Raw genomic sequence first — 27,850 nt, 5'->3', positions numbered from 1 at the left:
ATCCATTAGGCTGCTACCTGCTGAGTCTTTCAGGACACTTGAGAGAACAATCTGACACTGATTACATTGGCCTGGCACTGGCAGCACAACCATTTTAGGACCATGCAGAGAATTAAAGGACAAACATTACACGTAAACTAATGGCTTTACAAGTTACAAATCCAGGCTTGATGGGTTTTTTTTTTCTCATTCTGCATGAAAATGTTTGACAGCATTAGCATATTTTTCGATCTTGACTTCCATCACATATTTCATTTCAGTATGGCTACTTTACATGCGTATCACTATGTTTTTGTGCATCTGAAATAAACCTACCGATTTTTTTATGCATCTGATAAATTAAATCTATTTAAAATAAAAAACGAAAATGTGGGATATTTCATATTTCACAACATATGATTCACAGGTAGCCTATACACACCACAGTTAAACATTCCATAAATTAGCTTCCTTTTAAATCGGCAGCTGCTCAGGCCCCTCAACTCAATGTCCAGTTCTGAAATATGGCCTAGTTGTTAGGTGAATGTCCAACGATCTCATCCCAGCTCTTCCGACAAGTGCTCACAATCCACTCATGTTCATAGTCATCTGCAGGAAAATAAATAGATTTTCAGAATAATCAAATAAGACCATAAAGGTCAGAATAAAGCAACAAACTTTTAAAACAACTTTTAAACATACAATTATTCTAACAACTTACAGGGTATAAAGAAATGACTGATTCTAATAGTTCATAAAATAAAATTGTATATTAAAATGTGATGGAGGGAGATGAAAAAAAGCCACTGGACTGGAAGCATATCATTATATCTGCTTTTGAAATGGACACATTCAACTCAAGAGCCATTTACATCTCAGTGAAAAATCAGGGTAACAATTAGGAGAAAATAACTTCTTAGTGGTACTTCAACCACCAATAAATCACACACCCAAAAACGACAATTTTAACAAGGATGACTCGACTACCAAAACAGCGGATAATATAGTGTTTTTCATAGTTAAAACTGAAATTACTTGATAATTGCAGAGCAAGACGTTGCTTCTCTGCTGGGACTGAATCGGAGCGTCGCAGCTGCACACACTTGAGCGCTCATCTGGGGGAACAGTGTGTGCTGGGCCCATTGTTGGGAACAGGTCTGAAGCTCTAGCCTGATTGTGTGTAATTGCCTGCGATAGCCCCAGCCACTCCAAGTCGCCTCTCTCGCCACTCTACCTGGCTTGTGCGTTCAGAAATAGAAATCACATGCACCACGGCAACTGCATGCGAGAAACAGCCTATCCACCCTTTTTTGTCGCCTTGTGTTGCCTCCCCCCTTCGCAACAAACGGAGGTCAGCGTCAAGAAGGTCATTTCATTACTATTTTAAACCAATTAATACCTCTGCACCGGTTTCTGATGGTTGCGAGGTCTTATAGAACTGCAATTAGGCCTACCGTTTCCCCGAGCGCATATGGTAATGAGATATAATTCACACATTTTCATATGCTGTAATTTGCCCTGGATTATGATCGTCCACAAAGCGTTTAAAAGTCACTCCTACTTTAATACAATTCTATTTGAGGACACAGGTGGCCACCATGGTTCGGAAGCAATCTGAAATAAAATGTAAATTGTGAACACTTAACATACACTTCATGTGTTTTTAAATTGTTACTGTGGACGTCTTATTTAAACCCTGCAATAAAGCCTTCTATATTGAGCGTTTAGGGGCGTTTAGGGACTTTCATTTGGATGTATTAATTCTTGGAAAAATAATTTAGCCTACATACTTTAGTTTTTTAGAAGAAAATAAAATCCTAAATGGGTTATAAAAAATATTATCCACCAGATCCAAATGATTGTAGTCTGCATGGTTGTATTGTTTGATTCATTTGTCTACACTTGACTGTCATGAAATAAAACATTATACATGTAAAAAAAAACTGATTGGGCACATTGCACACTACCTGTAAGCTATATTGCCTATTACATATCAATTAGCACATCATAAGAATGACATTGTTGCTACAGTGGGGAAAAAAAGTATTTAGTCAGCCACCAATTGTGCAAGTTCTCCCACTTAAAAAGATGAGAGAGGCCTGTAATTTTCATCATAGGTACACGTCAACTATGACAGACGAAAATGAGAATTTTTTCCAGAAAATCACATTGTAGGATTTTTAATGAATTTATTTGCAAATTATGGTGGAAAATAAGTATTTGGTCAATAACAAAAGTTTCTCAAAACTTTGTTATATACCCTTTGTTGACAATGACACAGGTCAAACGTTTTCTGTAAGTCTTCACAAGGTTTTCACACACTGTTGCTGGTATTTTGGCCCATTCCTCCATGCAGATCTCCTCTAGAGCAGTGATGTTTTGGGGCTGTCGCTGGGCAACACAGACTTTCAACTCCCTCCAAATATTTTCTATGGGGTTGAGATCTGGAGACTTGCTAGGCCACTCCAGGACCTTGAAATGCATCTTACGAAGTCACTCCTTCGTTGCCCGGGCGGTGTGTTTGGGATCATTGTCATGCTGAAAGACCCAGCCACGTTTCATCTTCAATGCCCTTGCTGATGGAAGGAGGTTTTCACTCAAAATCTCACGATACATGGCCCCATTCATTCTTTCCTGCCTCTCTCATCTTTTTAAGTGGGAGAACTTGCACAATTGTTGGCTGACTAAATACTTTTTTTCCCCACTGTACAAATATTTTCTTGTTGGTGAACCACTTTTCTCCTACCAGCCCTTATTGGGACTGTTTGCTGCTCCCCTAGGCCAGCCCTTATTGGGACTGTTTGCTGCTCCCCTAGGCCAGCCCCTTATTGGGACTGTTTGCTGCTCCCCTAGGCCAGCCCTTATTGGGACTGTTTGCTGCTCCCCTAGGCCAGCCCCTTATTGGGACTGTTTGCTGCTCCCCTAGGCCAGCCCCTTATTGGGACTGTTTGCTGCTCCCCTAGGCCAGCCCTTATTGGGACTGTTTGCTGCTCCCCTAGGCCAGCCCCTTATTGGGACTGTTTGCTGCTCCCCCTAGGCCAGCCCCCTTATTGGGACTGTTTGCTGCTCCCCTAGGCCAGCCCTTATTGGGACTGTTTGCTGCTCCCCTAGGCCAGCCCTTATTGGGACTGTTTGCTGCTCCCCTAGGCCAGCCCCTTATTGGGACTGTTTGCTGCTCCCCTAGGCCAGCCCTTATTGGGACTGTTTGCTGCTCCCCTAGGCCAGCCCTTATTGGGACTGTTTGCTGCTCCCCTAGGCCAGCCCCTTATTGGGACTGTTTGCTGCTCCCCTAGGCCAGCCCCTTATTGGGACTGTTTGCTGCGCCCCTAGGCCAGCCCTTATTGGGACTGTTTGCTGCTCCCCTAGGCCAGCCCTTATTGGGACTGTTTGCTGCTCCCCTAGGCCAGCCCTTATTGGGACTGTTTGCTGCTCCCCTAGGCCAGCCCTTATTGGGACTGTTTGCTGCTCCCCTAGGCCAGCCCTTATTGGGACTGTTTGCTGCTCCCCTAGGCCAGCCCTTATTGGGACTGTTTGCTGCTCCCCTAGGCCAGCCCTTATTGGGACTGTTTGCTGCTCCCCTAGGCCAGCCCTTATTGGGACTGTTTGCTGCTCCCCTAGGCCAGCCCTTATTGGGACTGTTTGCTGCTCCCCTAGGCCAGCCCTTATTGGGACTGTTTGCTGCTCCCCTAGGCCAGCCCTTATTGGGACTGTTTGCTGCTCACCTAGGCCAGCCCCTTATTGGGACTGTTTGCTGCTCCCCTAGGCCAGCCCTTATTGGGACTGTTTGCTGCTCCCCTAGGCCAGCCCTTATTGGGACTGTTTGCTGCTCCCCTAGGCCAGCCCTTATTGGGACTGTTTGCTGCTCCCCTAGGCCAGCCCTTATTGGGACTGTTTGCTGCTCCCCTAGGCCAGCCCTTATTGGGACTGTTTGCTGCTCCCCTAGGCCAGCCCCTTATTGGGACTGTTTGCTGCTCCCCTAGGCCAGCCCTTATTGGGACTGTTTGCTGCTCCCCTAGGCCAGCCCTTATTGGGACTGTTTGCTGCTCCCCTAGGCCAGCCCTTATTGGGACTGTTTGCTGCTCCCCTAGGCCAGCCCTTATTGGGACTGTTTGCTGCTGGCTATTAACCGGATATGAACTAATTCCCCAAACTCTCTCCCAGAAAAGCTCTGGCTCACCTAGGAGCAGCGGTGTACATGGTGTGCTGGGGAAACGATAATGGCTCCTTGTTAAAACATGTTTATCTTAATCCTTAAAATACACTCCAAGGCAAAAGTGTTTCCTGCCAACTAATACAGAAGCAACACTTTAAAGCGTTAAATTAACTTAATGGCTGTCAGATCACCTTGACCAATAGATTAGCCAACAGCCACATTACTTAACGCTGCCAGTCGGTTACTTGGGCTAATGCTGGAGTATGGTTGACATTGGAGTTGCCATTATTCTGGGGGAGTCTATTTGTTGAAATGTAAATAATTATTGATTAATGTACTGCATTGATGAGCAAACTAGCACATAAGCATTTCTCTTCACCTTTTATACCTGCTGTAAACTGTGTATGTGACGAATACATTTGATTTGAATTTGATTTGATTTAGGATTGTAGAGGAGATGGTTTCAGGAAAGAACACAGTGATATTACAGTAAACATGAACACGCTGATTGTATCTGTTTGAAAAGGCTTCAGCTTGTCTGCGTCACAAATGGCACGAGCCCCCATATTGCTCCGGTCAAAAGTAGTGCACCAAGTAGTGAATAGGGGTACCATTTGTTGAACACACATTGACTCAAACCAGGGCTGTTTTCCTTGGCAGAGGGATGTTTTGAATGTGAACCCTTACGACTTTCAAAAGATCAGTTATTCCAAAAACAGGAAACTGCAACAAACAATGTGGCAATAGGGTTCCTGACCACTTGTAGGGCTGCTGCTCGATGCCAGGGCGAAAAATACGAACAATGAAAACCCAACAGAAAACAATTTTGACAGACAGATAGACAGATAGACAGATAGACAGATAGATAGAGTTTGGTGCTGATAGGACCGTGCAGAGATAGTGTGTATCAGCTCAACCTGTTCCTGTATTCCACTATTGACTCTGTTCAGTTTGTAGCGTATATTGTGTGATGGATGATGCACTCTATGTTTCTCTGGCATCAAAAAGCTTTTTAAATAGGTTATCCATAAGAGCTCTGGTATAGCTGGAGAAATTAGAGCATGTCAGTTGATCGGGCAGCAGTGGGCTTCATATGGCGTTGGTTGGCAGGAAGGCGGTGGAAGTAAGTCACCCGCGCAACCGCTCCACTCCCTCGACTGGACCGACCTGAGACGGGTTGGGTCTTGTCCAGATGACCCGTCTCGCCTCACTTCTCCTCGGCTGGGCTGCTGCTGTGAAGACTCAGAGATTCTCCCTCCCATCTGCTTTTGTGCTTCTTCCCATGTCTTGGCCCAAAGCCTGGGCATTTCCCTGACCCTTCCTGCCTGGCCCAGCATCGCTCTGGTCTGAGGGCCCTGCTCCGCTCCCCCGTCCCCCGCCCTGTCACCCCTGCCTCTTCTCTTCCCCTTCTATTCTTGACTACGTCCCAAATGGCACCCTATTTGGGCTTTGATCAAAAGTAGTGTGCTATATAGGGAATAGGATGCATGAGCCCTGGTCAAAAGTAGTGCACTATATAGGGAATAGGGTACCTTTTGGCACACATCCCTTCTTCTGTCCTGTTCCACAGCTGTGACTGCACTATTTCCTCTCCTCCTCAAAACACATGGTCCCCGCAGGGAGAGCAGTTCCTCTGGATGTCCAGTTAGTGCCGGGACCCCTCTGCTCTCCTCCTTCCTGGACGGAAGCCATTGGCAATAAATTCTGTCTTCACACCCATTTTGACAGACGTAACTTCAACCTCTCAGAGATTAATATAGATCCAGAGGACACAGTGTTCCTCGTCACGTCATGTGGGCCGAAGCCCAATGATCCTACTTGTGCATGCGGTTCCTCACACACATTGGCTGTATCTATTGAAAGCTCATATGCATATTTCATTTTAAATTCTTCATTATATTAGTGCCTGGGTATTATAAACTGGTTACTAATGTAATTAGAACAGTACAAATAAATGTTTTGTCATACACGTGGCATATGGTCTCATATACCATGGCTTTCAGACAATAAGCATTCAGCGCTCGAACCACCCAGTTTCTAATGGTGGTTTTGAAAGGCTGACATTTCATCCCTGATAGTAGCTGCAACTAGGTCTGTTGCGGTGACCGTATTACCGCCACACCGGCAGTCACCAGTCCTGAAGGCAGTCAAATTCCACATGACCGTTTAGTTACGGTAATTAGGCTTCTCCAAGCTCTGATGCTGCTGGTCATTAGTAGCCTACCAAACGTGCTAACTGTCTGGTACTCAGCACTCTGTTGTCCCTCTAAACACTCTGACATCAATGCAAATGTAATCGAAAATCAAATCAAACACTTCATGAGAGCCCATGAGCTCATGTTGCGCAACATTTCTATAGGCTATACAATTGCGTGAGAAAACAGAGTGATTAAAAAGCTTTCTATAGGCTAGGCCTACTATATTTATTTCTCAACTTTCCTAATATTAAATCACATTGCTTATATTTACAACAGGAGTATAGCCTACCTGGCTGGCATGAAAATAAACAATTTAAGTGCTATTTAAGCGCATAGATGACATGTATGTTTTCCCGCTGCCCCTGTTTTGATAAAGGTGCATGATAATGGTCCATTCTAAATCAAAACAAATGTCACACATATATTATTTAGTAAAGACAAGATTAAATCAAGAATAGTCTGATGGGTGACAATATTAGCCTACCACTTGTGAATTATATATTATCACTTGTGAATGATGCCCAGCATAAGAAACAATGCTTTTTTTTGCAACTATTTCTAATCATAGTCGCACACCTCATGTAGCCTAGCCCATGGCCTGTATGTTCTGTTAGTATCACAACTAAAGTGGCCATATAACTTCTTAAAATTAAGCACATTCATCCGCTTTACAAGGGGTGTAGAGCCTAACTGGCATATATAAGCAGCGTGTGAATTTCAAGTTTGGGGAAGATAATTTTCACCATAAAAATGCACCTTTATAATAAAAGTATTACATGCATAATTGCATTTGCGGTCACTTTTGATAATGGTGTTTTCCACTAATGGAACATTTGCACTTATAACCTACTACTGTGTGCGCATTGCTGCGCTTATAATGTGAAGAAATAGCCTAATAGTTTATCAACATTTTAAGCTAAACGTTCTGATCTGTTGCGTCAGCCACATTGCATAAAAAAGTTTTTTTTGAAGCTAGTGGTTGTATTAATTTGTAATCTATCACATCCCACAACTGTCCCAGACTATGTTTGGAATATTTATTTCTCGCACAGAATAGAATAGGTCGACTTTTGTACTATGGGGGATAGTAGATTGACATAGGCTAGTGCTTTTGCTGTTCGTTAGGCCTACTCATCTTGTTGGCTGACAAAAAGTAAATATGGACAGTTCTTCCAACATCTTCATGCAGTTGCGTCCCCGATGTGTCAGTCTTAACTTTTAGCCTGTGAGAAAGACCCGATCATGTGACGGAGAGTCGTGTAAGTGAGAGACGTTTCGGATTGCGCAGCACACTCAGGGAGAAGGGCACAACGCAGCACTCTGGGCCTCAAAAGCCATGGATTATTTTAGGGTGCATTACGGCCACAAAGGGGATGCCGCCGTGAAATTCGAGGCATTATCAAGTGCTTGTCAAATTGTGAATGAGAGACTATTGGAGTGTGTACAGCCTGCGCAAAAAACAAAGCAGAGCTCATGCCTTTCAAGCAACTTTTTTCAAATCATCATTTGAGTCTCATCATGCAGCCTTACAATGTATTAAAAATCAAAACATATAGCCCAACGTTTGTAGAACAACTAAAGTTACATGAATAACTCTAAATTAAGCATATAGGAGTACCTATTTCTTTGTTATCCGCTCAACACAGAATAGCCCTATGTGCGCACTCCCTCAAATCATTTGGAGAAAATATTTATATTTTATTCAGCTTTGTTCAATTGTAATCTTCATACTATCAAATAATATAAAATAATGACACGGAATTATAAGCAAATCTTGTCTGCTAAATGAACTAGTGTAGCCCACAGCCATATGGCATAGCCAGATCAGGACCTAAAATAAGGACAACTCAGAGTATGCTATTATTTTCTTCTGAAATAAACTACATTTTCTTCATATCATGCTGCTTTAGACCTATCTAAAATAAACAATGGATGTATTGTGAAGGTGTAAGCTATATTACATGGATGTATTAGACTTTTTCAAATGTCTTGTAGGCTATGTGTGGAAGCCAGGAGATGCTAAATGTGTTTATGTTAATTAACGGTCAATTACCGTGAGACCGACAGTTATTTGCTTGACAATCACCGGCTGACGAAATTTTGTCACTGCCACAGCCCTAGCTGTAACACCCAAGACCGTCTGCGGTACACTGCTAAATCAATCAAAGATTTCCTGTGTAAAGATGCCCTACCAAAACGCAGTACAAACAGCAGACAGACCAAATGGATCTGTATCAGATGATTGGAACAACTCTGTTTTTACAGCTCCTCCTCTTTCTCCTTCAACACTGTCTTCCTCCCCTCCGTTTCATTGATCAATAAAAAATTAAAAAGTATTTTACCTTTATTTAACTAGGTAAGTCAGTTAAGAACAAATTATTATTTACAATGACGGCCTACCCCAGCCAAACCCGGACAACGCTGGGCCAATTGTGCGCAACCCTATGGGACTCCCAATCACGGCCGGATTGTGATACAGCCTGGAATCGAACCAGGGTCTGTAGTAACGCCTCTAGCACTGAGATGCAGTGCCTTAGACCGCTGCACCAGAACTGTTATGAAGGACACAAAGAGGGGAAAATCTGAACATATTTCTTATTACACACTTGTTACACCACTAGTAAATTCTAAACCACTGCCTGCCTGTCATGGTCTGGCTGGGACCACTAGTACATCATAAACCACTGCCTACCTGTCAGTGATCATCCATATTCATACACCTGTGTTTGTGGCAGGCTGATCAAAGGCAATCATAAATATACACTTTCATATCATATTTTGTATTTTATTTTGTGGATGTGTACAGTTGAAGTCGGAAGTTTACATACACCTTAGCCAAATACATTTACACTCAGTTTTTCACAATTCCTGACATTTAATCCTAGTAAAGATTCCCTGTCTTAGGTCAGTTAGGATCACCACTTTATTTTAAGAATGTGAAATGTCAGAATAATAGTAGAGAGAATGATTTATTTCAGCTTTTATTTCTTTCATCACATTCCCAGTGGGTCAGAAGTTTACATACACTCAATTAGTATTTGGTAGCATTGCCTTTAAATTGTTTAACAAATTTTGGCCCATTCCTCCTGACAGAGCTGGTGTAACTGAGTCAGGTTTGTAGGCCTCCTTGCTCGCACACGCCTTTTCAGTTCTGCCCACACATTTTCTATAGGATTGAGGTCAGGGCTTTGTGATGGCCACTCCAATACCTTGACTTTGTTGTCCTTAAGCCATTTTGCCACAACTTTGGAAGTATGCTTGGGGTCATTGTCCATTTGGAAGACCCATTTGCGACCAAGCTTTAACTTCCTGACTGATGTCTTGAGATGTTGCTTCAATATATCCACATAATTTTCCTTCCTCATGATGCCATATATTTTGTGAAGTGCACCAGTCCCTCCTGCAGCAAAGCACCCCCACAGCATGATGCTGCCACCCCTGTGCTTCACGGTTGGGATGGTGTTCTTCGGCTTGCAAGTAACCCCCCTTTTCCTCCAAACATAACGATGGTCATTATGGCCAAACAGTTCTATTTCTGTTTCATCAGACCAGAGGCCATTTCTCCAAAAAGTACGATCTTTGTCCCCATGTGCAGTTGCAAACCGTAGTCTGGCTTTTTTATGGCGGTTTTGGAGCAGTGGCTTCTTCCTTGCTGAACGGCCTTTCAGGTTATGTCGATATAGAACTTGTTTTACTGTGGATATAGATACTTTTGTACCTGTTTCCTCCAGCATCTTCACAAGGTCCTTTGCTGTTGTTCTGGGATTGATTTGCACTTTTTTTTAGGTGACAGAACGCGTCTCCTTCCTGAGCGGTATGATGGCTGCGTGGTCCCACGGTGTTTATACTTGCGTACTATTGTTTGTACAGATGAATGTGATACCTTCAGGCGTTTGGAAATTGCTCCCAAGGATGAACCAGACTTGTGGAGGTCTACAAAAAATGTTCTGAGGTCTTGGCTGATTTCTTTTCATTTTCCCATGATGTCAAGCAAAGAGGTACTGAGTTTGAAGGTAGGCCTTGAAATACATCCACAGGTACACCTCCAATTGACTCAAATGATATCAATTGGCCTGTCAGAAGCTACTAAAGCCATGACATAATTTTCTGGAATTTTCCAAGCTGTTTAAAGGCACAGTCAACTTAGTGTATGTAAACTTCTGACCCACTGGAATTGTGATACAGTGAATTATAAGTGAAATAATCTGTCTGTAAACAATTGTTGGAAAAATTACATGTGTCATGCACAAAGTAGATGTCCTAACCGACTTGCCAAAACCATAGTTTGTTAACAAGAAATTTGTGGAGTGGTTGAAAAACGAGTTTTAATGACTCCAACCTAAGTGTATTTAAACTTCCGACTTCAACTGTATATAGTCTAAGCCTATACACACATTCACAGTTTCCAAAGAATGCCGGCTTGGCTGCAACCTATGGCAAGAGATAGAATATAGTGCGTCTATTATTTCACAAGACAGACGATGACATCACAGCTGGGCCGTCTCCCATAGATACACCCCCATCCATCCCATTCACAGAGAGACGATTAGATCCATAACCGTTCGTAATCCATGACATTGTCTGGTGATGCAAAAACAATGAAAAACTGGCACGGCAATTGGAATTTCTATCTCAAAACCTGACAGACCTCGTTGCCTTCAAATCAATGATCCCACATCAGGCACTCAATGTGGTGGAAAAAAATGTGTTTAAAATGTTCCCTTTGAAAACAAAACTAAAATGACTGCAGTGGAGCGGCACGCTTGGCAGAGAGGACTACAGATGATGAGTTATAGGGTAATAAGGCAGCCTCAGCAAAGTATCTGACTGCAATAATCTTCTTTTAGAGAATCTGGGTAATCCATTTATAGTATTTTATCTGTTTTTAGTATCAAATGATTCCCACGTGGCCAGAGCTTATTGATGGGCTACTATTTGCCCTGAACATTATGATAAAGGAATTCATCCATTTCAGAAAAATGTGATAAATTAAGATAAAAGACAAAGTCAAACTTGGTATTGGAAAATCGGAGGTTACTGCACACTCTAATGAGCTGGAGGTCAGAAATATATGTGATACAATATGCCTGGATATGTTCTCACTCTCTCTGTGTCAAAACCCTTGACGTGAGCTCCAACAGTCTCCGCTCACCTGCGTTCCTCAGGAAGTCATGCTCATAGTCAGTGATGACCCTGGTGTTGGGGTCGTAGAAGCCGTCCCCACAGTCATAGCAGCCATCTGGGATGACACGCGGCGGGTCCAGGTCTGTCAGCTGAGACTCCCCTGCCAGGACAGATAGACAGAGAGTCAGTGACTGATCAAGTCTTGAGACAAACAACAAAAAGCAATGTGACTGAATTTGAAGAAAAAAAAGACAGATTGTGGTAAAACCCATTGAGATGATATGTTCTATTCCATTGCTATGGTATAGAGACTGAATAGATTATTATCCTAATACTTCAGGATTTGAGGATTTAGTCTGTTTGTAAAAAAGGTAGATTTTCACAGAAAAATAAGTGAATGTTTTACCTGCAGGTTTGAGTCCATTGCACCTCTCAGTGTAGAACTGTCTGTCATAACCATCACAGAACTCCCAGTCCTTCTCCTGGTACTCCAGCCCATCAGAGAAGGTATACTTTCCCTGTGAATTAAACACTTTGTGGTTTCAGTGATGAAACACTGTAGTATCCTGTAACAAACTGTCTTTATTTAGTCGTAAACTTGAAACTTGTATCTAACGGCAAAAAAGGGATATTAGGCAAAAAACATAGACAAACTTTTCACCACTTCAATTCTGTTTGGATTGGGGAATTACATTTCACCACAGCATAGGTCTAACTAAGTATGTCAATATGGTTGAATGGTCTTTTAATCGTGCATCATTTGTTGAGAGGTCTATGTTCCATATCCTGTGGAGTTTTTACCATGAACAAAGAGAGGTCTGAGCTGGCTGGGAGTGAGGTGTGTTTGGTCATGGGCTTGCTAAACCTAGATCATATCTAATGGACCACAGTAATCATGATAATAATTGAACTGGTTACTATTAGGGCTGAGATACGCATGAATGAATGGTTGACCAAAAAGGAATGTCTTTCCTGTGTGGAACATGCAGAGAGCACATGTTGGAGGAGAGGTATAGAAACTGAATAACTGCGACAATGAAAGTGAATGATTGCTAAAGGGGACCAGATGTAATGTCCACTATAGCCAATGTGAAACACACACACATAGACCTACACAGGCATGGAGGTGTGTACACACACACACACACACACAATCACACAATCACAGAAAGTATGCTACACACCTGTTTGGATATGCCTTTATCCCAAGTTCCTTCATATTTGCTTCCATTTGGAAAATAGAGAACACCTTTTCCATGGAACATGCCATCCTTCATCTCCCCAACATATCTTGTCTCTGTGGGGAACTTATACTCTCCTTCTCCCTCCATCCTGAGGAACAGAGCAAAGGGCATTGCTAATTCACCAGTGGTGAGATGAGAACGACAATGGACTTCAACTTGTGCCAGAACTGTTGCAAGCTAGCTAGCTACCCATTACTACTAACGCGTTAGCGAGCTAACGTTATGTCACATGACACGTAGGCCCGTTTGCAACATTTCTATGGCAAAAATAGTTATTCATTTACCTGCCATTCTTGAAGGCTCCAGTGTAACTGCTACCTGTGAACTCCATATTTGCTATTTTATTAAATTACATTGAAAAACAGAGGTTAGCTTAGCTAACAGCTGTCTGGTTTCTGCAGCAAGCAGGGTGTTTGACAACGTCGCCATGGAAACGGGCAGCTAGTGCTGTGTCTCTTTTCTAATTTCACCGCATGAAGTGTATTATGATAAAAGAAGCCTAGCATGTTGTCTCTTGTCTTAGAAAACAATAAGCCTTGTAAACACAATACTTGAGACCTGTTCCCTCTAAACTGACCTGTTCCCTCTAAACTGATAGTAGTCTACTTGGTCACTGTTAAAACAATACATTCAAGTGGGTACAGCCTCAGTGTTCACAGTAAACGCACGCCGGAAGTTGCATAGAAATTTCACAAGGTACAAGTTTGCACTCAGCAGACCTGAAATTTGCTAGTGGCAAAAAATATTAGAGGGAACATTGCTTGAAACAATACAAATATTGGCGTACCACACGCACCCCTCCACTACAACAAATACTGTACATACTTAAATACATGTAATTTAAACAATTTATTTAATTACTGTAGGATTCCATTCATTCCTATGGAGGACTGCTCCTTCTGAGGAGTACCAACAGAGTACCACAGTATGAGTCATAATACCCATAAAACCTAGTGGTCAAAAAGGGAAAACGTTTTTCCACCATTCATTTGTCCCATAGGGTTTTTTAGAAACACTTTAAAAAAGGGTTTTGTTTCGTGTAGGCTTCCCCTGGCGTGATGTTTTGATAACCGTGTAAATCTCTCTCGGACAAGGTGACTTTTATAAATATATTTGCCTGTATTTACCCCTAAAAATGAAATGCTAGTTAGCTGCTAATGTGGCTATCATACATAACTACAATTTCCACGATACTCTGGATGAGACTGCCGAATCGAGGCAAAGGTAAGAATCTCTGGATTAACTATCTAATGTTAACTAAATTTAGTAATTCATAAATTGGCTAAATTTACTTAAATTGACAATTCTCTGAACTGTCTTGGGCAAGTTTAAAATTGACACAATACCTGTTAGCAAAGGTGTTAGCGAAAGATGACGTGCAGGAGCTTGCAGGGATTTGTAGTCTTGCATGATGTCTACTTTGATGCTAATTAGCATTTTCAAATCTGAGCGTAATAGAACCGAATACATTGATAAAAGTCACCTTGTCCGAGAGAGATTTACACGGTTATCAAAATGTCACGCTAGGGTAAGCCTACACAATACACTGCCCTTATTTTAAGTGTTTCTAAAATCTCTGATGGGAAAAATGAATGGTGGAAAAACGATTGGAACCATTTCCTTGTTTGACCGCTAGGTTTTATGGATATTATGACACGTCCCCTGTGGGGCTCTATATGGCGGCTGGTAGCTTCAAAGCCTCACATTAGCCAACACACAGCATCACCAATCCAGGGTTTATATACATAATTGAATAAAACGTGAGGCTACATGCACAGTACAACACAAACATTTATTACGCCGTAAACGCTAACTATAGTTTCTGTGTAGGAATAACTACTCTACCAGTTATCACCCGTGGGTTTCATCATCTTTATAGCACCATGTAATGTACCATCTGAGTAGATTTAAGGCACTGTGTACACAAAAGATTAAAGGTAATCTCCAGTGGCTTCATATTGTAAACAAACTATCCTGAACAAAAATAGAAACGCAACATGCAACAATTTCAACAATTTTACTGAGTTACAGTTCATATAAGGAAATCAGTCAATTGAAATAAATTTAATAGGCCCTAATCTTTGGATTTCACATGACTTGGAATGGGAACAGCCATGGGTAGGCCTGGGAGGGCATAGGCTCACCCACTTGGGAGCCAGGCCCACCCACTGGGGAGCCAGGCCCAGCCAATCAGAATGAGTTTTACCCACAAAAGGGCTTTATTACAGACATAAATACTTCTCAGTAACCCACCCCCACTCACACGATTCCGCAGGTGAAGAAGCTGGATGTGGAGGTCCTGGGCTGGTGTGGTTACACATGGTCTGCAGTTGTGAGGCCAGTTGGACGTACTGCCAAATTTTCAAAAACTACGTTGGAGGCAGCTTTTGGTAGAGAAATTAACATTAAATTATCTGGCAACAGCTTTGGTGGACATTCCTGCAGTCAGCATGCCAATTGCACGCTCCCTCAAAATTTGAGACATCTGTGGCATTGTGTTGTGTGACAAAACTGCACATTTTTAATGTGGCCTTTTATTGTCCCCAGCACAAGCTGCACCTGTGTAATTATCATGCTGTTTAACCAGCTTCTTGATATGCCACACCTGTCAGGTGTATGGATTATCTTGGCAAAGGAGAAATGCTTACTAACAGGGATGTCATTAAATTTCTCCACAACATTTGAGAGAAGTAAGCTTTTTGTGCATATGGAACATTTCTGGGATCTTTTATTTCAGCTCATGAAACATGGGATCAACGTTTTACATGTTGCGTTTATATTTTTGTTCAGTGTATACATATTTTTTAATGTTTCACAAATGTCTGGAATTTATACAATTGTAGAAGCTCAATAATAATAATAAAAAATCCCACAGCATTTGCATTTATGAATATAACATTTGGCCAAGAGAATAAACTCTCTTCCTTCAAGTCAAAGCGGTCTGCTAGTTTTTAATTCAGCTGCCTTTTCCGTCAACATGCTAGGCTAGCTAATGCTAAAGAAGCCCATTGGATTCCATGAAAATGCGATGCATAGCGTTGGGGAGTAGCTGCCGGAAGTCTTGTGGAATCCAATAGGCTGCTTTAGCATTCGCTAGCATGGTAACGAAAAAGGCAGGTTCATTGAAAACTAGCAGTATTTCAATCTAATTGAAAACTAGCAGTATTTTGTGGCTTGGATAATGGGATAATTAGGAGTACAGCAAAACCTTCCATCCCTGAATTGAGATACGTTTTCAAGCCATATCCCTTGTCTGTCATCGCGGTGAAAACATATTGGCATAGGACCGTTTCGACTTGAAGGAAAACTAAAGTTCAAGTCGAGTTTTGGCTAACAAGCAGCCAGATAAGCTTGGATCCATTGGTCCCAAGTGGCTCTCTCTGAGATTGTCATGGTTTCAAATCCCTGGTAGGTGCGCAAGGACCTCACCCCGCCAGCTTGAATCAGCAGCTGAATCCCCAGATAAAACAGGTTAGGGTAAGCCGTGTTGCGGTTGTTCCCTCGCACATGATCCTCAGCCTCATTGAGACTTGACCCACAGTGGCACCTACATCATGGTACAGTTGGTGGAAATCCTGCCCAGTCTGTTGGCCTGTCCAAACTCGTGCCAGGAAGTCCCACCCCTTGAGCACATTGTCTCTGGTAAGGCTATCTCCTCAACACCCATCTCCCTGCTTGCTTGATTCAGGGTCCTCCTGAGCTTAGCCGGAGTGATAGATCCTCCAGACGTCAGGATTGTGATAGCCAACACCATCAGGTTGAGGATTGCTGAATGGTCCGTGTAGCTGCAGGTTGTTGAACCATTATTAGGGCAAGAGTTTCCACTACGTCACGGGAGACTGCAGCGGTTGGTGCTCCGCTTGTCATATCCATATCTAAAAGGCCATGAAACAGCCATGGGTGCAATTCTCCAACATCCGGCTGCACGATCCGGGGTTAGCGGGTTGGCCCCAGAGGAATGAGCATTTTGGTTGAGAATGGCATCTATCCACATGGCCCACCTCTGTGCAGTGAAAGTCACATTCCCGTCGTTATCTGCCACTACCCTGACTTCGTTGGGCCAATTGCCCGCCAACAGAACACCAACACTGATCACTACATTTCGAGTAAGGCTAGCATGGGCAATCGATTCCTCTATCAAGTCCCTGACCAGATCCCTTGCCTCAGCCACGGTGAAGACAGATTCACGTCTAATGGTCAGCTTATCACTAATTTTATTTTATTTTATTTTATTTAACCTTTATTTAACCAGGTAAGCCAGTTGAGAACAAGTTCTCATTTACAACTGCGACCTGGCCAAGATAAAGCAAAGCAGTGCGATAAAAACAACAACACAGAGTTACATATGGGGTAAACAAAACATAAAGTCAAAAATACAACAGAAAATATATATACAGTGTGTGCGAATGTAGTAAGTTATGGAGGTAAGGCAATAAATAGGCCATAGTGCAAAATAGTTACAATTTCGTATTAACACTGGAATGATAGATGTGCAAAAGATGATGTGCAAATAGAGATACTGGGGTGCAAATTAGCAAAATAAATAACAATATGGGGATGAGGTAGTTGGGTGGGCTAATTTCAGAATGGCTGTGTACAGGTGCAGTGATCGGTAAGCTGCTCTGACAACTGACGCTTAAATTTAGTGAGGGAGATAAGAGTCTCCAGCTTCAGAGATTTTTGCAGTTCGTTCCAGTCATTGGCAGCAGAGAAATGGAAGGAATGGCGGCCAAAGGAGGTGTTGGCTTTGGGGATGACCAGTGAGATATACCTGCTGGAGCGCAGACTACGGGTGGGTGTTGCTATGGTGACCAGTGAGCTAAGGTAAGACAGGGTTAATAATAAGGTTTAATGATGCTATTTCCATCCCAGTATCAGGATCACATTTGACAACCTGTTGCATCCTTTGGATACAAAGTCCAGCAATCCGTCCTCGGATCCTTCAAGGAACTTGAAGCTTTCTACCTTCTCCACTGTGGTCCCGTCGATGTGGATTGGGGGGTGCACCCTCTGCTATTTCCTGAAGTCTACGATCATCTCCTTTGTTTTGTTGACGTTGAGTGAGAGGTTATTTTCCTGGCACCACACTCCCAGAGCCCTCACTTCCTCCCTGTAGGCAGTCTCGTCATTGTTGGTAATCAAGCCTACTACTGTTGTGTCGTCTGCAAACTTGTTGATTGAGTTGGAGGCGTGCTTGGCCACGCAGTCATGGGTGAACAGGGAGTACAGGAGGGGGCTGAGCACGCACCCTTGTGGGGCCCCAGTGTTGAGGATCAGCAAAGTGGAGATGTTGTTTCCTACCTTCACCACCTGGGGGCGGCCCGTCAGGAAGTCCAGGACCCAGTTGCACAGGGCAGGGTTCAGACCCAGGGCTTCGAGCTTGATGATGAGCTTGGAGGGTAATATGGTGTTGAATGCTGAGCTATAGTCAATAAACAGCATTCTTACATAGGTATTCCTCTTGTCCAGATGGAATAGGGCAGTGTGCAGTGTGATGGCAATTGCATTGTCTGTGGATCTATTGGGGCGGTAAGCAAATTGAAGTGGGTCTAGGGTGACAGGTAAGGTAGAGGTGATATGATCCTTGACTAGTCTCTCAAAGCACTTCATGATGACAGAGGTGAGTGCTACAGGGCGATAGTCATTTAGTTCAGTTACCTTTGCGTTATTGGGTACAGGAACAATGGTGGCCATCTTGAAGCATGTGGGAACAGCAGACTGGGAAAGGGAGAGATTGAATATGTCCATAGACACACCAGCCAGCTGGTCTGCGCATGCTCTGAGGACGCGGCTAGGGATGCTGTCTGGGCTGGCAGCCTTGCGGGGGTTAACAGGCTTAAATGTCTTAATCACGTTGGCCATGGAGAAGGAGAGGCCACAGTCCTTGGTAGTGGGCCTCGTCAGTGGCACTGTGTTATCCTCAAAGCGGGTGAAGAAGGTGTTTAGCTTGTCTGGAAGCGAGACGTCTGTGTCGGCGACGTGGCTGGTTTTCCTTTTGTAGTCCATTGAATGTCCAACAAGGGTGAAAGAAAGTGAGGTGGCCAAAGTTAGAGTTGTACAGAGCATTTCCAATGCAGCAGCGGTTAATGGCACTGCCAAGGTGGAGAAAATATCTAGGAAGATAGAAATCATTGTGGTTGCATCGGAACGGTTCCTGGGGCTGAAAGATTTCTCGGCAAAAGAGTTACATGGAATATTGTCAAAAGCCGTACCACCATCTCAGGCCCTAGAGACTGAGAAGGGAGATATGGAGATTTAAAAGAAGGAAGACGTGAGTTTTGTTTTGTCAATGTACTATTTTATTTGGGTGGATTTAGTTAGTTTCCCTATTATGTATGGATTTCTTTTGTTACATGGAATATTGGCAAAAGACGTATCACTCTCTCAGGTCCTAGAGCCTGAGAAGAGAGATATGGAGAACTAAAAGAAGGAAGATATGGGAGTTTTGTTTGTTTTGGCAATATACTATTTTTATTAGGGTGGAGTAAGTCAGTTTGGATTTATTTTTTATTTTATATATTTTGTGATTTCAAACCGTCCAGTTGGTGGCGGCAATACAACTTTTGGATGTAGTCCGCCATAAAATCCACAGAAGAAGAAGAAGAATGCACTCACTGACCTTCCTTGTGCTGCCTCGTCCTGTAGCTAGACGAGTACCTTGAGTTTATTACATTAGTCTTTCATTTTGATTCATCTGATAGAAGTCGAACCATGCCGGGTTCGGTGGAGGTTCCCACTTTGAATGACTTGAATGTTGAGGAGGTAAGAACGAATCATGACGTTGAGAAACAATCTGGTTAGCAATGCTAGCTAGCTATCAGCTGCAATCCAATTGTAGCTAGCATAGCAAGCCAGCATAGCAGGCTGCTGTTAGCTAGCAAGCTTGCTAAATACTGGCTTTCGAACAAGGTTGCAAGCTTGTTAAATACTGGTTTTCGAACAAGGTTGCTAGGTTCCGTGTTGATTGCAAAGTATTGCATAGATAGTGATAACGCCAACTACTTGCTGAGATCTGGGAGTAAAAAGTTAACTAGCAAACGTTAACTAGGTAGGTAGCTCGTTTTTAATTTATGTACAGCAGTCTCTGTTTGGGACATAGCTAACTACAGCTTTTACTAAAAACCATGTCGTGATACCCTACAATGCAAGGTCCCTACCTAGCAAGCTTGCTAGCTATATTATCATGGGAAGTGATTTAATGCGTTATTTTATGCGTTCTAGCTAGCTAGCTACCTGGTTTCATTGAATTCCCCTCCCTCAAGTTGGCTCACATCAAAATGTATTTCTGGCTAGCCGTCAATCTGTTATGATATTCAGCCTGTCCTTGAGTGCATTTGCAGGGCAACTTCAGTTGGCCTACAACAAGAATAGTTGGTCTTTGGGGCGTGTCTAAATACGTCAATATAATGTTATTTGCATTCGGAACAATTAGTTTTGAACTGAATAAAATTAGGTCTGTAAGAAATAGGAACTGTTGCCCTTCTGATCGCCAATATCAAAAACAGTGATGTACTTTAACTGATCTCCCCACTCCAAATACCAGTAAACCAGATTTATGCTCCCAAAAAGTTAGTTTTATTTCAAAGATGGCATAGCTGACAATGTTCACCATTGCTTTTTATCTTTCGTATTATATTAGGGATTAGGCTGTTTAATGTTTGATATTGAAGTAGGCTATACACGTGTCTATATACAGTATGTGTGTCTGTGTTGAATAGTGTCTGAATAGTGTCTCATTCTGCCTGTGTAGATCAGTGTGTCTTCTGCAGTGCTGAAAGGAGCTGCCCACCACTATGGCTCACAGTGTGACAAGGCCAACAAGGAGTTCATGCTCTGTCGCTGGGAGGAGAAGGACCCTAGGAAGTGTCTGAACGAAGGGAGGAAAGTCAACGAGTGTGCACTTAACTTCTTCAGGTAGGTAATCATAGTGTTGACTGACTATTAAACACCCAAATGAAAAAGGTTGGTCTGTTTTACTTCAGCAACTTTAAAGCTGTTTTAGCATCATTAAGGACATTACATTACATTTACATTTTAGTCATTTAGCAGACGCTCTTATCCAGAGCGACTTACAGTTAGTGAGTGCATACATTCTTTTATTATAATTATTTTTTTTTAAAATATATATATATATATATATATATATTTTTTTTTTTCATACTGCCCCCCCCGTGGGAATCGAACCCACAACCCTGGCGTTGCAAACGTCATGCTCTACCAACTGAGCTACATCCCTGCCGGCCATTCCCTCCCCTACCCTGGACGACGCTGTGCCAATTGTGCGCCGCCCCATGGGTCTCCCGGTCGCGGCCGGCTACGACAGAGCCTGTGATGGTTGTGATTGTTGTGATTACATGATACAGTGCATTCGGAAATTATTCAGACCTCTTGACTTTTTCCCAAAAAAAATTACGTTACAGCCTTGTTCTAAAATGGATAAAAGTATTGCTTCCCCTCATAATGACAAAGCAAAAACAGGTTTTTAGAAATTTTTGCATATGTATTATAAATAAAAAAAACTGAAATATGACATTTACATAAGGATTCAGACCCTTTACTCAGTACTTTGTTGAAGCACCTTTTGGCAGCGATTACAGCCTCGGGTTTTCTTGGGTATGACGCTACAAACTTGGCACACCTGTATTTGGGGAGTTTCTCCCATTCTTCTCTGCAGATCCTCTCAAGCTCTGTCAGGTTGGATGTCAAGGACATTCAGAGACTCGTCCCGAAGCCATTCATGCGTTATCTTGGCTGTGTGCTTAGGGTCATTGTCCTGTTGGAAGGTGAACCTTCGCCCCAGTCTGAGGTCCTGAGTAGGTTTTCATCAAGGATCTCTCTGTAGTTTGCTCCGTTCATCTTTCCCTCGATCCTGACTAGTCTCCCAGTCCCTGACGCTGAAAAACATCCCAGCAGCATGATGCTGCCACCACCATGCTTCACCGTAGGGATGGTGCCAGGTTTCCTCCAGATGTGATGCTTGGAATTCAGGCCAAAGAGTTAAATCTTGGTTTCATCAGATCAGAGAATCTTGATTCTCAAGGTCTGAGAGTCCTTTAGGTGCCTTTTGGCAAACTCCAAGCGGGCTGTCATGTGCCTTTTTTTTACTGAGGAATGGCTTCCGTCTGGCCACTCTACCATAAAGGTCTGATTGGTGGGAGTGCTGCAGAGATGGTTGTCCTTCTGGAAGGTTCTCCCATCTCCACAGAGGGAATCTGGAGCTCTGTCAGAGTGACCATTGGGTTCTTAGTCACCTCCCTGACCAAGGCCCTTCTCCCCCGATTGCTCAGTTTGGCCGGGCGGCCAGTTCTAGGAAGAGTCTTGGTGGTTCCAAACTTCTTCCATTTAAGAATGATGGAGGCCACTGTGTTCTTGGACCTTCAATGCTGCAGAAATGTTTTGGTGCCTCGACACAATCCTGTCTCTGAGCTCTACGGAGAATTCCTTCGACCTCATGGCTTGGTTTTTGCTCTGACATGCACTGTCAACTGTGGGACCTTTATATAGACAGGTGTGTGCCTTTCCAAATCATGTCCAATCAATTGAATTTACCACAGGTGGAGTCCAATCAAGTTGTAGAAACATCTCAAGGATAATCAATGGAAACAGGATGCACCTGAGCTCAATTTCGAGTCTCATAGCAAAGGGTCTGAATACTTAGGTAAATAAGGTATTTCTGTTTTATACATTTGCAAAAAATTCTAAAAACCTGTTTTCGCTTAGTCATTATGGGGTATTGTGTGTAGATTGCTGATGAAAAATAAATAATTTAATCAATTTTAGAATAAGGCTGTAACGTAAAACAAAATGTGGAAAAAGTAAATTAGTCTGAATACTTTCCGAATGTACTGTATAAGATTTTCAGCCTGCATGTGTTTTTACAACAGAAATTGAAAAGATGTCAAGCCTTGTCAGGATTCTGCTGTATGTTTACTGTATGAAACGGCTGATCCACATCCAGCAGCCTTTACTGAACTTCGCTGTCTGCCATTTTGATTCATCGTCTTGTCAACAGTTTTCAGCCGATGAAAGCCTCAACCTGGGTGTTTTGATATTGCCTTTACAACAGGGTGAAGATATTTCAATTTAGGTTAAACCTAAAGCACATGTTTTCCTTTCCACTTCTGTTCTGCAACTGACCAACGAGTCAATGGAGTGGTAGGCTAACTATATACTGTCTGTCAGACATGGGATATACAGGTAACTGACAAAATAAAGGAAACGCCAACATAGTGTCTCAATAGGGCGTTGGGCCACATCGAGCCAGAGCAGCTTTAATGGAACTCGTGGAGGGATGCGACACCATTCCTCCACAAGAAATTCCATAATTTGGTGTTTTGTTGATGGTGGTGGAAAACGCTATCTCAGGCGCCGCTCCAGAATCTCCCATAAGTGTTCAATTGGGTTGAGATCTGGTGACTGAGACGGCCATGACATATGGTTTTCATGGGTTGTCTCACTGTGGGGCATGGCGGGCGGCTGTGTTTACAGAAGGCCGCTGTGCAATTATAACACCTATTGATGCCGGACACACAGGTACATACCTCTGCAGTGACTGGTATCTGTCCCTGAATTGGGCAGGGTTTGACATGCAGGCTTGCTCTGTAAGGTCCACAAATAAAACTACTTCCAAATCAGGAACTAATAAACAGTTCTGCTCCCAGATGTAAACAGGGTTACTGAGAATGGTAAAACACAGCATTATTGTAATGGTACAAGGTTTTGGCAAACTTGTAATTACACCAGGTTATTTATGCTTTTGGAGGTCCTACACCTATTTGAAGTGGTACCTTACCCACATTACAAATGTCAATAAACATAGGGCTAGCTAGATAGTAGTACATGGATCTGGACTGGATAATGTTTTGTAATAAAAAAAATTGGGATCAAGGATCATAATATTATGTAGTATGTACTCAAGTGTTAATTTGACCGTAAGAAAGCTAACTCTTGTACAGCATGTTTGGAAAGTGATACATTTAGAACTCACTTCAGTTGCCTGAGTGAGATGGGGGACATTCGTCAACAGCCTATGCTCCTTAAAAGAACCGAGGGCTTAAGTAAGTAAATAGATGCCTGGGGAAGTGATTCTGTCTTAACTGTCACCTTAGAAAACAACGTGTCCTAATCAGATGTTTCCTCCAGGCAGATAAAGGGGAGCTGTGCTGAGTCCTTCACAGAGTACTGGACCTGCCTGGACTACTCCAACCTGGCGGAGCTGCGTCACTGCCGCCAACAGCAGCAGGCCTTTGACAGTTGTGTGCAGGACAAGCTGGGCTGGGAGAGACCCAACCTGGGAGAACTGTCCAAGGTGAGGTCCTTTAAACTATTACCAGAAGGAAAAGTCGGCTCATTTAGCATATGCTCTTATCCAGAGCGACTTACAGCAGTGAGTCCACACATTTTGTGGACACATACATACATATACTTTTTCTTTGTACCGGTCCCCCGTGGGAATCGGAACCCACAACCCTGGCGTTACAAGCATCATGCTCTACCAACTGAGCCACACGGAACCTCCCAGACATTTTTATTTATTTTATTTCACCTTTTATTTAACCAGGTAAGCCAGTTGAGAACAAGTTCTCATTTACAACTGCCACCTTGCCAAGATAAAGCAAAGCAGTGCGATTTAAAAACAGCAAGTGATCGATGTGCAAATAGAGATACTGGGGTGCAAATTAGCAAAATAAATAACAATATGGGGATGAGGTAGTTGGGTGGCCTAATTACAGATGGGCTGTGTGCAGGTGCAGTGATCGGTAAGGTGCTCTGACAACTGATGCTTAAAGTTAATGAGGGAGATAAGTGTCTCCAGCTTCAGAGATTTTTGTAGTTCGTTCCAGTCATTTGCAGCAGAGAACTGGAAGGAATGGCGGCCAAAGGAGGTGTTGGCTTTTGGGATGACCAGTGAAATATACCTGCTGGAGCGCATACTACGGGTGGGTGTTGCTATGGTGACCAATGAGCTAAGATAAGGTGGGGATTTGCCTAGAAGTGATTTATAGATGACCTGGAGCCAGTGGGTTTGGCGACGAATATGTAGTGAGGGCCAGCCAACGAGAGCGTACAGGTCACAATGGTGGGTAGTATATGGGGCTTTGGTGACAACGGATGGCACTGTGATAGACTATATCCAATTTGCTGAGTTGAGTGTTGGAAGCTATTTTGTAAATTACATCGCCGAAGTCATGGATCGGTAGGATAGTCAGTTTTACGAGGGCATGTTTAGCAGCATGAGTGAAGGAGGCTTTGTTGCGAAATAGGAAGCCGATTCTAGATTTAACTTTGGATTGGAGATGCTTAATGTGAGTCTGGAAGGAGAGTTTACAGTCTAACCAGACACCTAGGTATTTGTAGTTGTCCACATATTCTAAGTCAGACCCACGTGGTCCTCTGTAGCTCAGCTGGTAGAGCACGGCGCTTGTAACGCCAAGGTAGTGGGTTCGATCCCCGGGACCACCCATACACAAAAATGTATGCACGCATGACTGTAAGTCGCTTTGGATAAAAGCGTCTGCTAAATGGCATATAATTAATAATTATAATTAGTGATTCTAGTCAGGCGGGCGGGTGCAAGCAGCGTTCGGTTGAAGAGCATGCATTTAGTTTTACTAGTGTTTAAGAGCAGTTGGAGGCTACGGAAGGAGTGTTGTATGGCGTTGAAGCTCGTTTGGAGGTTTGTTAACACAGTGTCCAATGAAGGGCCAGATGTATACAAAATGGTGTCGTCTGCGTAGAGGTGGATCTGAGAGTCACCAGCAGCAAGAGCAACATCATTGATATACACAGAGAATAGAGTCGGCCCGAGAATTGAACCCTGTGGCACCCCCATAGAGACTGCCATAGGTCCAGACAACAGGCCCTCCGATTTGACACATTGAACTCTATCTGAAAAGTAGTTGGTGAACCAGGCGAGGCAGTCAGTTGAGAAACCAAGGCTATTTAGTCTGCCAATAAGAATGCGGTGATTGACAGAGTCAAAAGCCTTGGCCAGGTCGATGAAGACGGCTGCACAGTACTGTATTTTCTCAATCGCGGTTATTATATCGTTTAGGACCTTGAGCGTGGCTGAGGTGCACCCATGACCAGCTCGTAAACCAGATTGCATAGCGGAGAAGGTACGGTGGGATTCGAAGTGGTCCGTGATCTGTTTGTTAACTTGGCTTTCAAAAACTTTCGAAAGGCACGGCAGGATGGATATAGGTCTGTAACAGTTTGGATCTAGAGTGTCACCCCCTTTGAACAGGGGGATGACCACGGCAGCTTTCCAATCTCCGGGGATCTCAGACGATACGAAAGAGGTTGAACAGGCTAGTAATAGGGGTTGCGACAATTTCGGCAGCTAATTTTAGAAAGAAAGGGTCCAGATTGTCTAGCCCAGCTGATTTGTAGGTGTCCAGATTTTGCAGCTCTTTCAGGACATCAGCTATCTGAATTTGGGTGAAGGAGAAGCGGGGGGGGCATGGGCAAGTTGCAGCTGAGGGTGCAGAGCTGGTGGCCGGGGTAGGGGTAGCCAGGTGGAAAGCATGGCCGGCCAGCCGTAGCAAAATGCTAATTGAAATTCTCGATTATCGTAGATTTATCGGTGGTGACAGTGTTTCCTAGCCTCAGTGCAGTGGGTAGCTGGGAGGAGGTGCTTTTATTCACATACTAAAATAAAGCTTTAGGTGATTCAATTATAAGATTATGTTTGGGAACAACAAAACAGTGATTCTATGTATTGGACTTTCATTTTGTCCAGCTCCTGATGTTATGGTGCATAACCCGCTCCCATTCTCTTACCTATACTACCCGCTTGTCTGCGGGTTGGTTTTCTCCCTTTGCCTCTCAGTCCTCCATTAACGGTGCAAATGCTAGGTAAACAGTACTTACTCACATTTTGAAAACCGCTTTAAGCCTGTTGACACAGATCTTCATTGAACCTAATATGCTTTCTCTTTTACAAGCAAAACATTCACTTGTGTTCTTAGTATAGACCTACGAACCGGTCTGCTTGCTCCCTGTCTCCTCTTCTCTTTGGATTTATTTAATGTTTCGGCTCATGTTTCTCTTCAGGTGACAAAGGTGGACACCACTCGTCCCCTTCCTGAGAATGCTTACCACTCGAGGCCCCGGCCAGAGCCCAACCCTGTGATCGAGGGCCAGCTGCAGCCAGCCAAGCACGGCAGCCGACTCTTCTTCTGGAGCTGGTAAAGGGTCAGCTTCCCTGCCCCAATCCTAACCTTAACCATTAGGAGGGGGGATGCAAAACTAGGGACAACTTCACCCTACACCAGAATGCAGTCCTCCAGAGCCTATCCCATCATGCCTGCTGTCTTGTCCAGTACAGCACACCCACCGTCATCAGACCTCGTTGGACAGGAAGGGACGTCTTTGTGCACCAGCCATCGTACACCTCTGCTGTCCCTATATTGTAGAAATGTTAATGAATGAACTAAAAGCTACTTATGTGTTTTATTGTTGTGAAATAAATACTGAATATTGAACTTGTTTAGAAATCGCCTGTCTGGTAGTTAGAATATTGTACCGCACATCGGTTTTTATGGGAATGTTCAGCTGAAATGTGTTGTATTTTTGAATTTGGTTCAAAAGACACCATAAAATGTATTTTCTACAAACTGTAGGAGATCATTGATTAAGTTATGATTTTGCAGACAGGAACTGTGTCCTGGAGTGTAGTCATCATCAACTGTATTGTTGGGTTCAGGGTCAGTACCTGTGGGCACAGTCCAGTTTCCTCCTGTTCTCCCTGCTCACTCTCTCCCTGAGACCTGGAGGATGGTCCTGGGAAGACTGATGGGGCCACTTCAAAGACAGGGTGCATCCCAAATGGCACCCTATTCCCTATATAGTGCACTACTTTTGACCATAGCCCTAGGGTGCCATTTGGGACGTAACCCCAGAGTCATAGAGAGAGAAGGCTGTTGTGCCAATATCCACACACTGTCAGACAAAGGAAAACTGTCTAACGAGTATTGGAACAATACTGAAGGGGACTTTAAATGGCCTAAAGGTTCTCAATTCAACTTTATTGTCCCCACAGGAAAATCAGCATGTCACTCTGACCTGTAGTGTACTCTTCACTAAAGTGTTAACAATCATGAGGCCTTTGTCTGTTTAGTGATTCCTTATGTTTTTATATTATAAAGGGT

At 43.3% G+C, this 27,850-nt stretch overlaps 2 protein-coding genes across 3 annotated transcripts; one reads left to right on the top strand and one right to left on the bottom strand.

Moving 5' to 3' along the window:
* Positions 1-141: 141 nt before the first annotated feature.
* Positions 142-20,046, bottom strand: LOC121573466 (MORN repeat-containing protein 5). 2 transcript variants are annotated; one of them, XM_041885489.2, is made up of 5 exons: positions 19,932-20,046; positions 12,639-12,786; positions 11,861-11,972; positions 11,483-11,614; positions 142-588 (listed from the first exon to the last, which is right to left on the bottom strand). In XM_041885489.2, exons 2-5 carry the CDS (start codon positions 12,783-12,785, stop codon positions 509-511), a joined length of 471 nt encoding a protein of 156 aa, XP_041741423.2. In that variant the 5' UTR covers position 12,786; positions 19,932-20,046; the 3' UTR covers positions 142-508. The 2 variants fall into 2 exon arrangements, with proteins under 2 accessions (XP_041741423.2, XP_041741422.2); XM_041885488.2 differs by lacking the exon at positions 19,932-20,046 and adding an exon at positions 12,983-13,332.
* On the top strand, positions 19,284-27,184 carry LOC121573464 (NADH dehydrogenase [ubiquinone] 1 alpha subcomplex subunit 8). The gene is made up of 4 exons (XM_041885487.2): positions 19,284-19,460; positions 20,449-20,612; positions 23,841-24,006; positions 26,754-27,184. Exons 1-4 carry the CDS (start codon positions 19,410-19,412, stop codon positions 26,889-26,891), a joined length of 519 nt encoding a protein of 172 aa, XP_041741421.1. The 5' UTR covers positions 19,284-19,409; the 3' UTR covers positions 26,892-27,184.
* Positions 27,185-27,850: the final 666 nt, after the last annotated feature.

This window comes from Coregonus clupeaformis, chromosome 9 (assembly GCF_020615455.1).
Source record: "Coregonus clupeaformis isolate EN_2021a chromosome 9, ASM2061545v1, whole genome shotgun sequence".
Classification (NCBI taxonomy): Eukaryota; Metazoa; Chordata; class Actinopteri; order Salmoniformes; family Salmonidae; genus Coregonus; species Coregonus clupeaformis.
This window is presented reverse-complemented; position numbering and strand designations above follow the sequence as displayed.

What these genes read in the sequence shown, in the direction of transcription:
- LOC121573464 (XM_041885487.2), top strand. Translation starts at nt 19,410, where the DNA reads ATGCCGGGTTCGGTGGAGGTTCCCACTTTGAATGACTTGAATGTTGAG. An exon ending in ATGACTTGAATGTTGAGGAG is followed by an intron (nt 19,461 to 20,448) that starts GTAAGAACGAAT and finishes CTGCCTGTGTAG; the next exon opens with ATCAGTGTGTCTTCTGCAGT. An exon ending in TGTGCACTTAACTTCTTCAG is followed by an intron (nt 20,613 to 23,840) that starts GTAGGTAATCAT and finishes TGTTTCCTCCAG; the next exon opens with GCAGATAAAGGGGAGCTGTG.
- LOC121573466 (XM_041885488.2), bottom strand. Translation starts at nt 13,029, where the DNA reads ATGGAGTTCACAGGTAGCAGTTACACTGGAGCCTTCAAGAATGGCAG. An exon ending in CAATGGACTCAAACCTGCAG is followed by an intron (nt 11,615 to 11,860) that starts GTAAAACATTCA and finishes CTGTCCTGGCAG; the next exon opens with GGGAGTCTCAGCTGACAGAC. An exon ending in TGACTTCCTGAGGAACGCAG is followed by an intron (nt 589 to 11,482) that starts GTGAGCGGAGAC and finishes ATTTTCCTGCAG; the next exon opens with ATGACTATGAACATGAGTGG.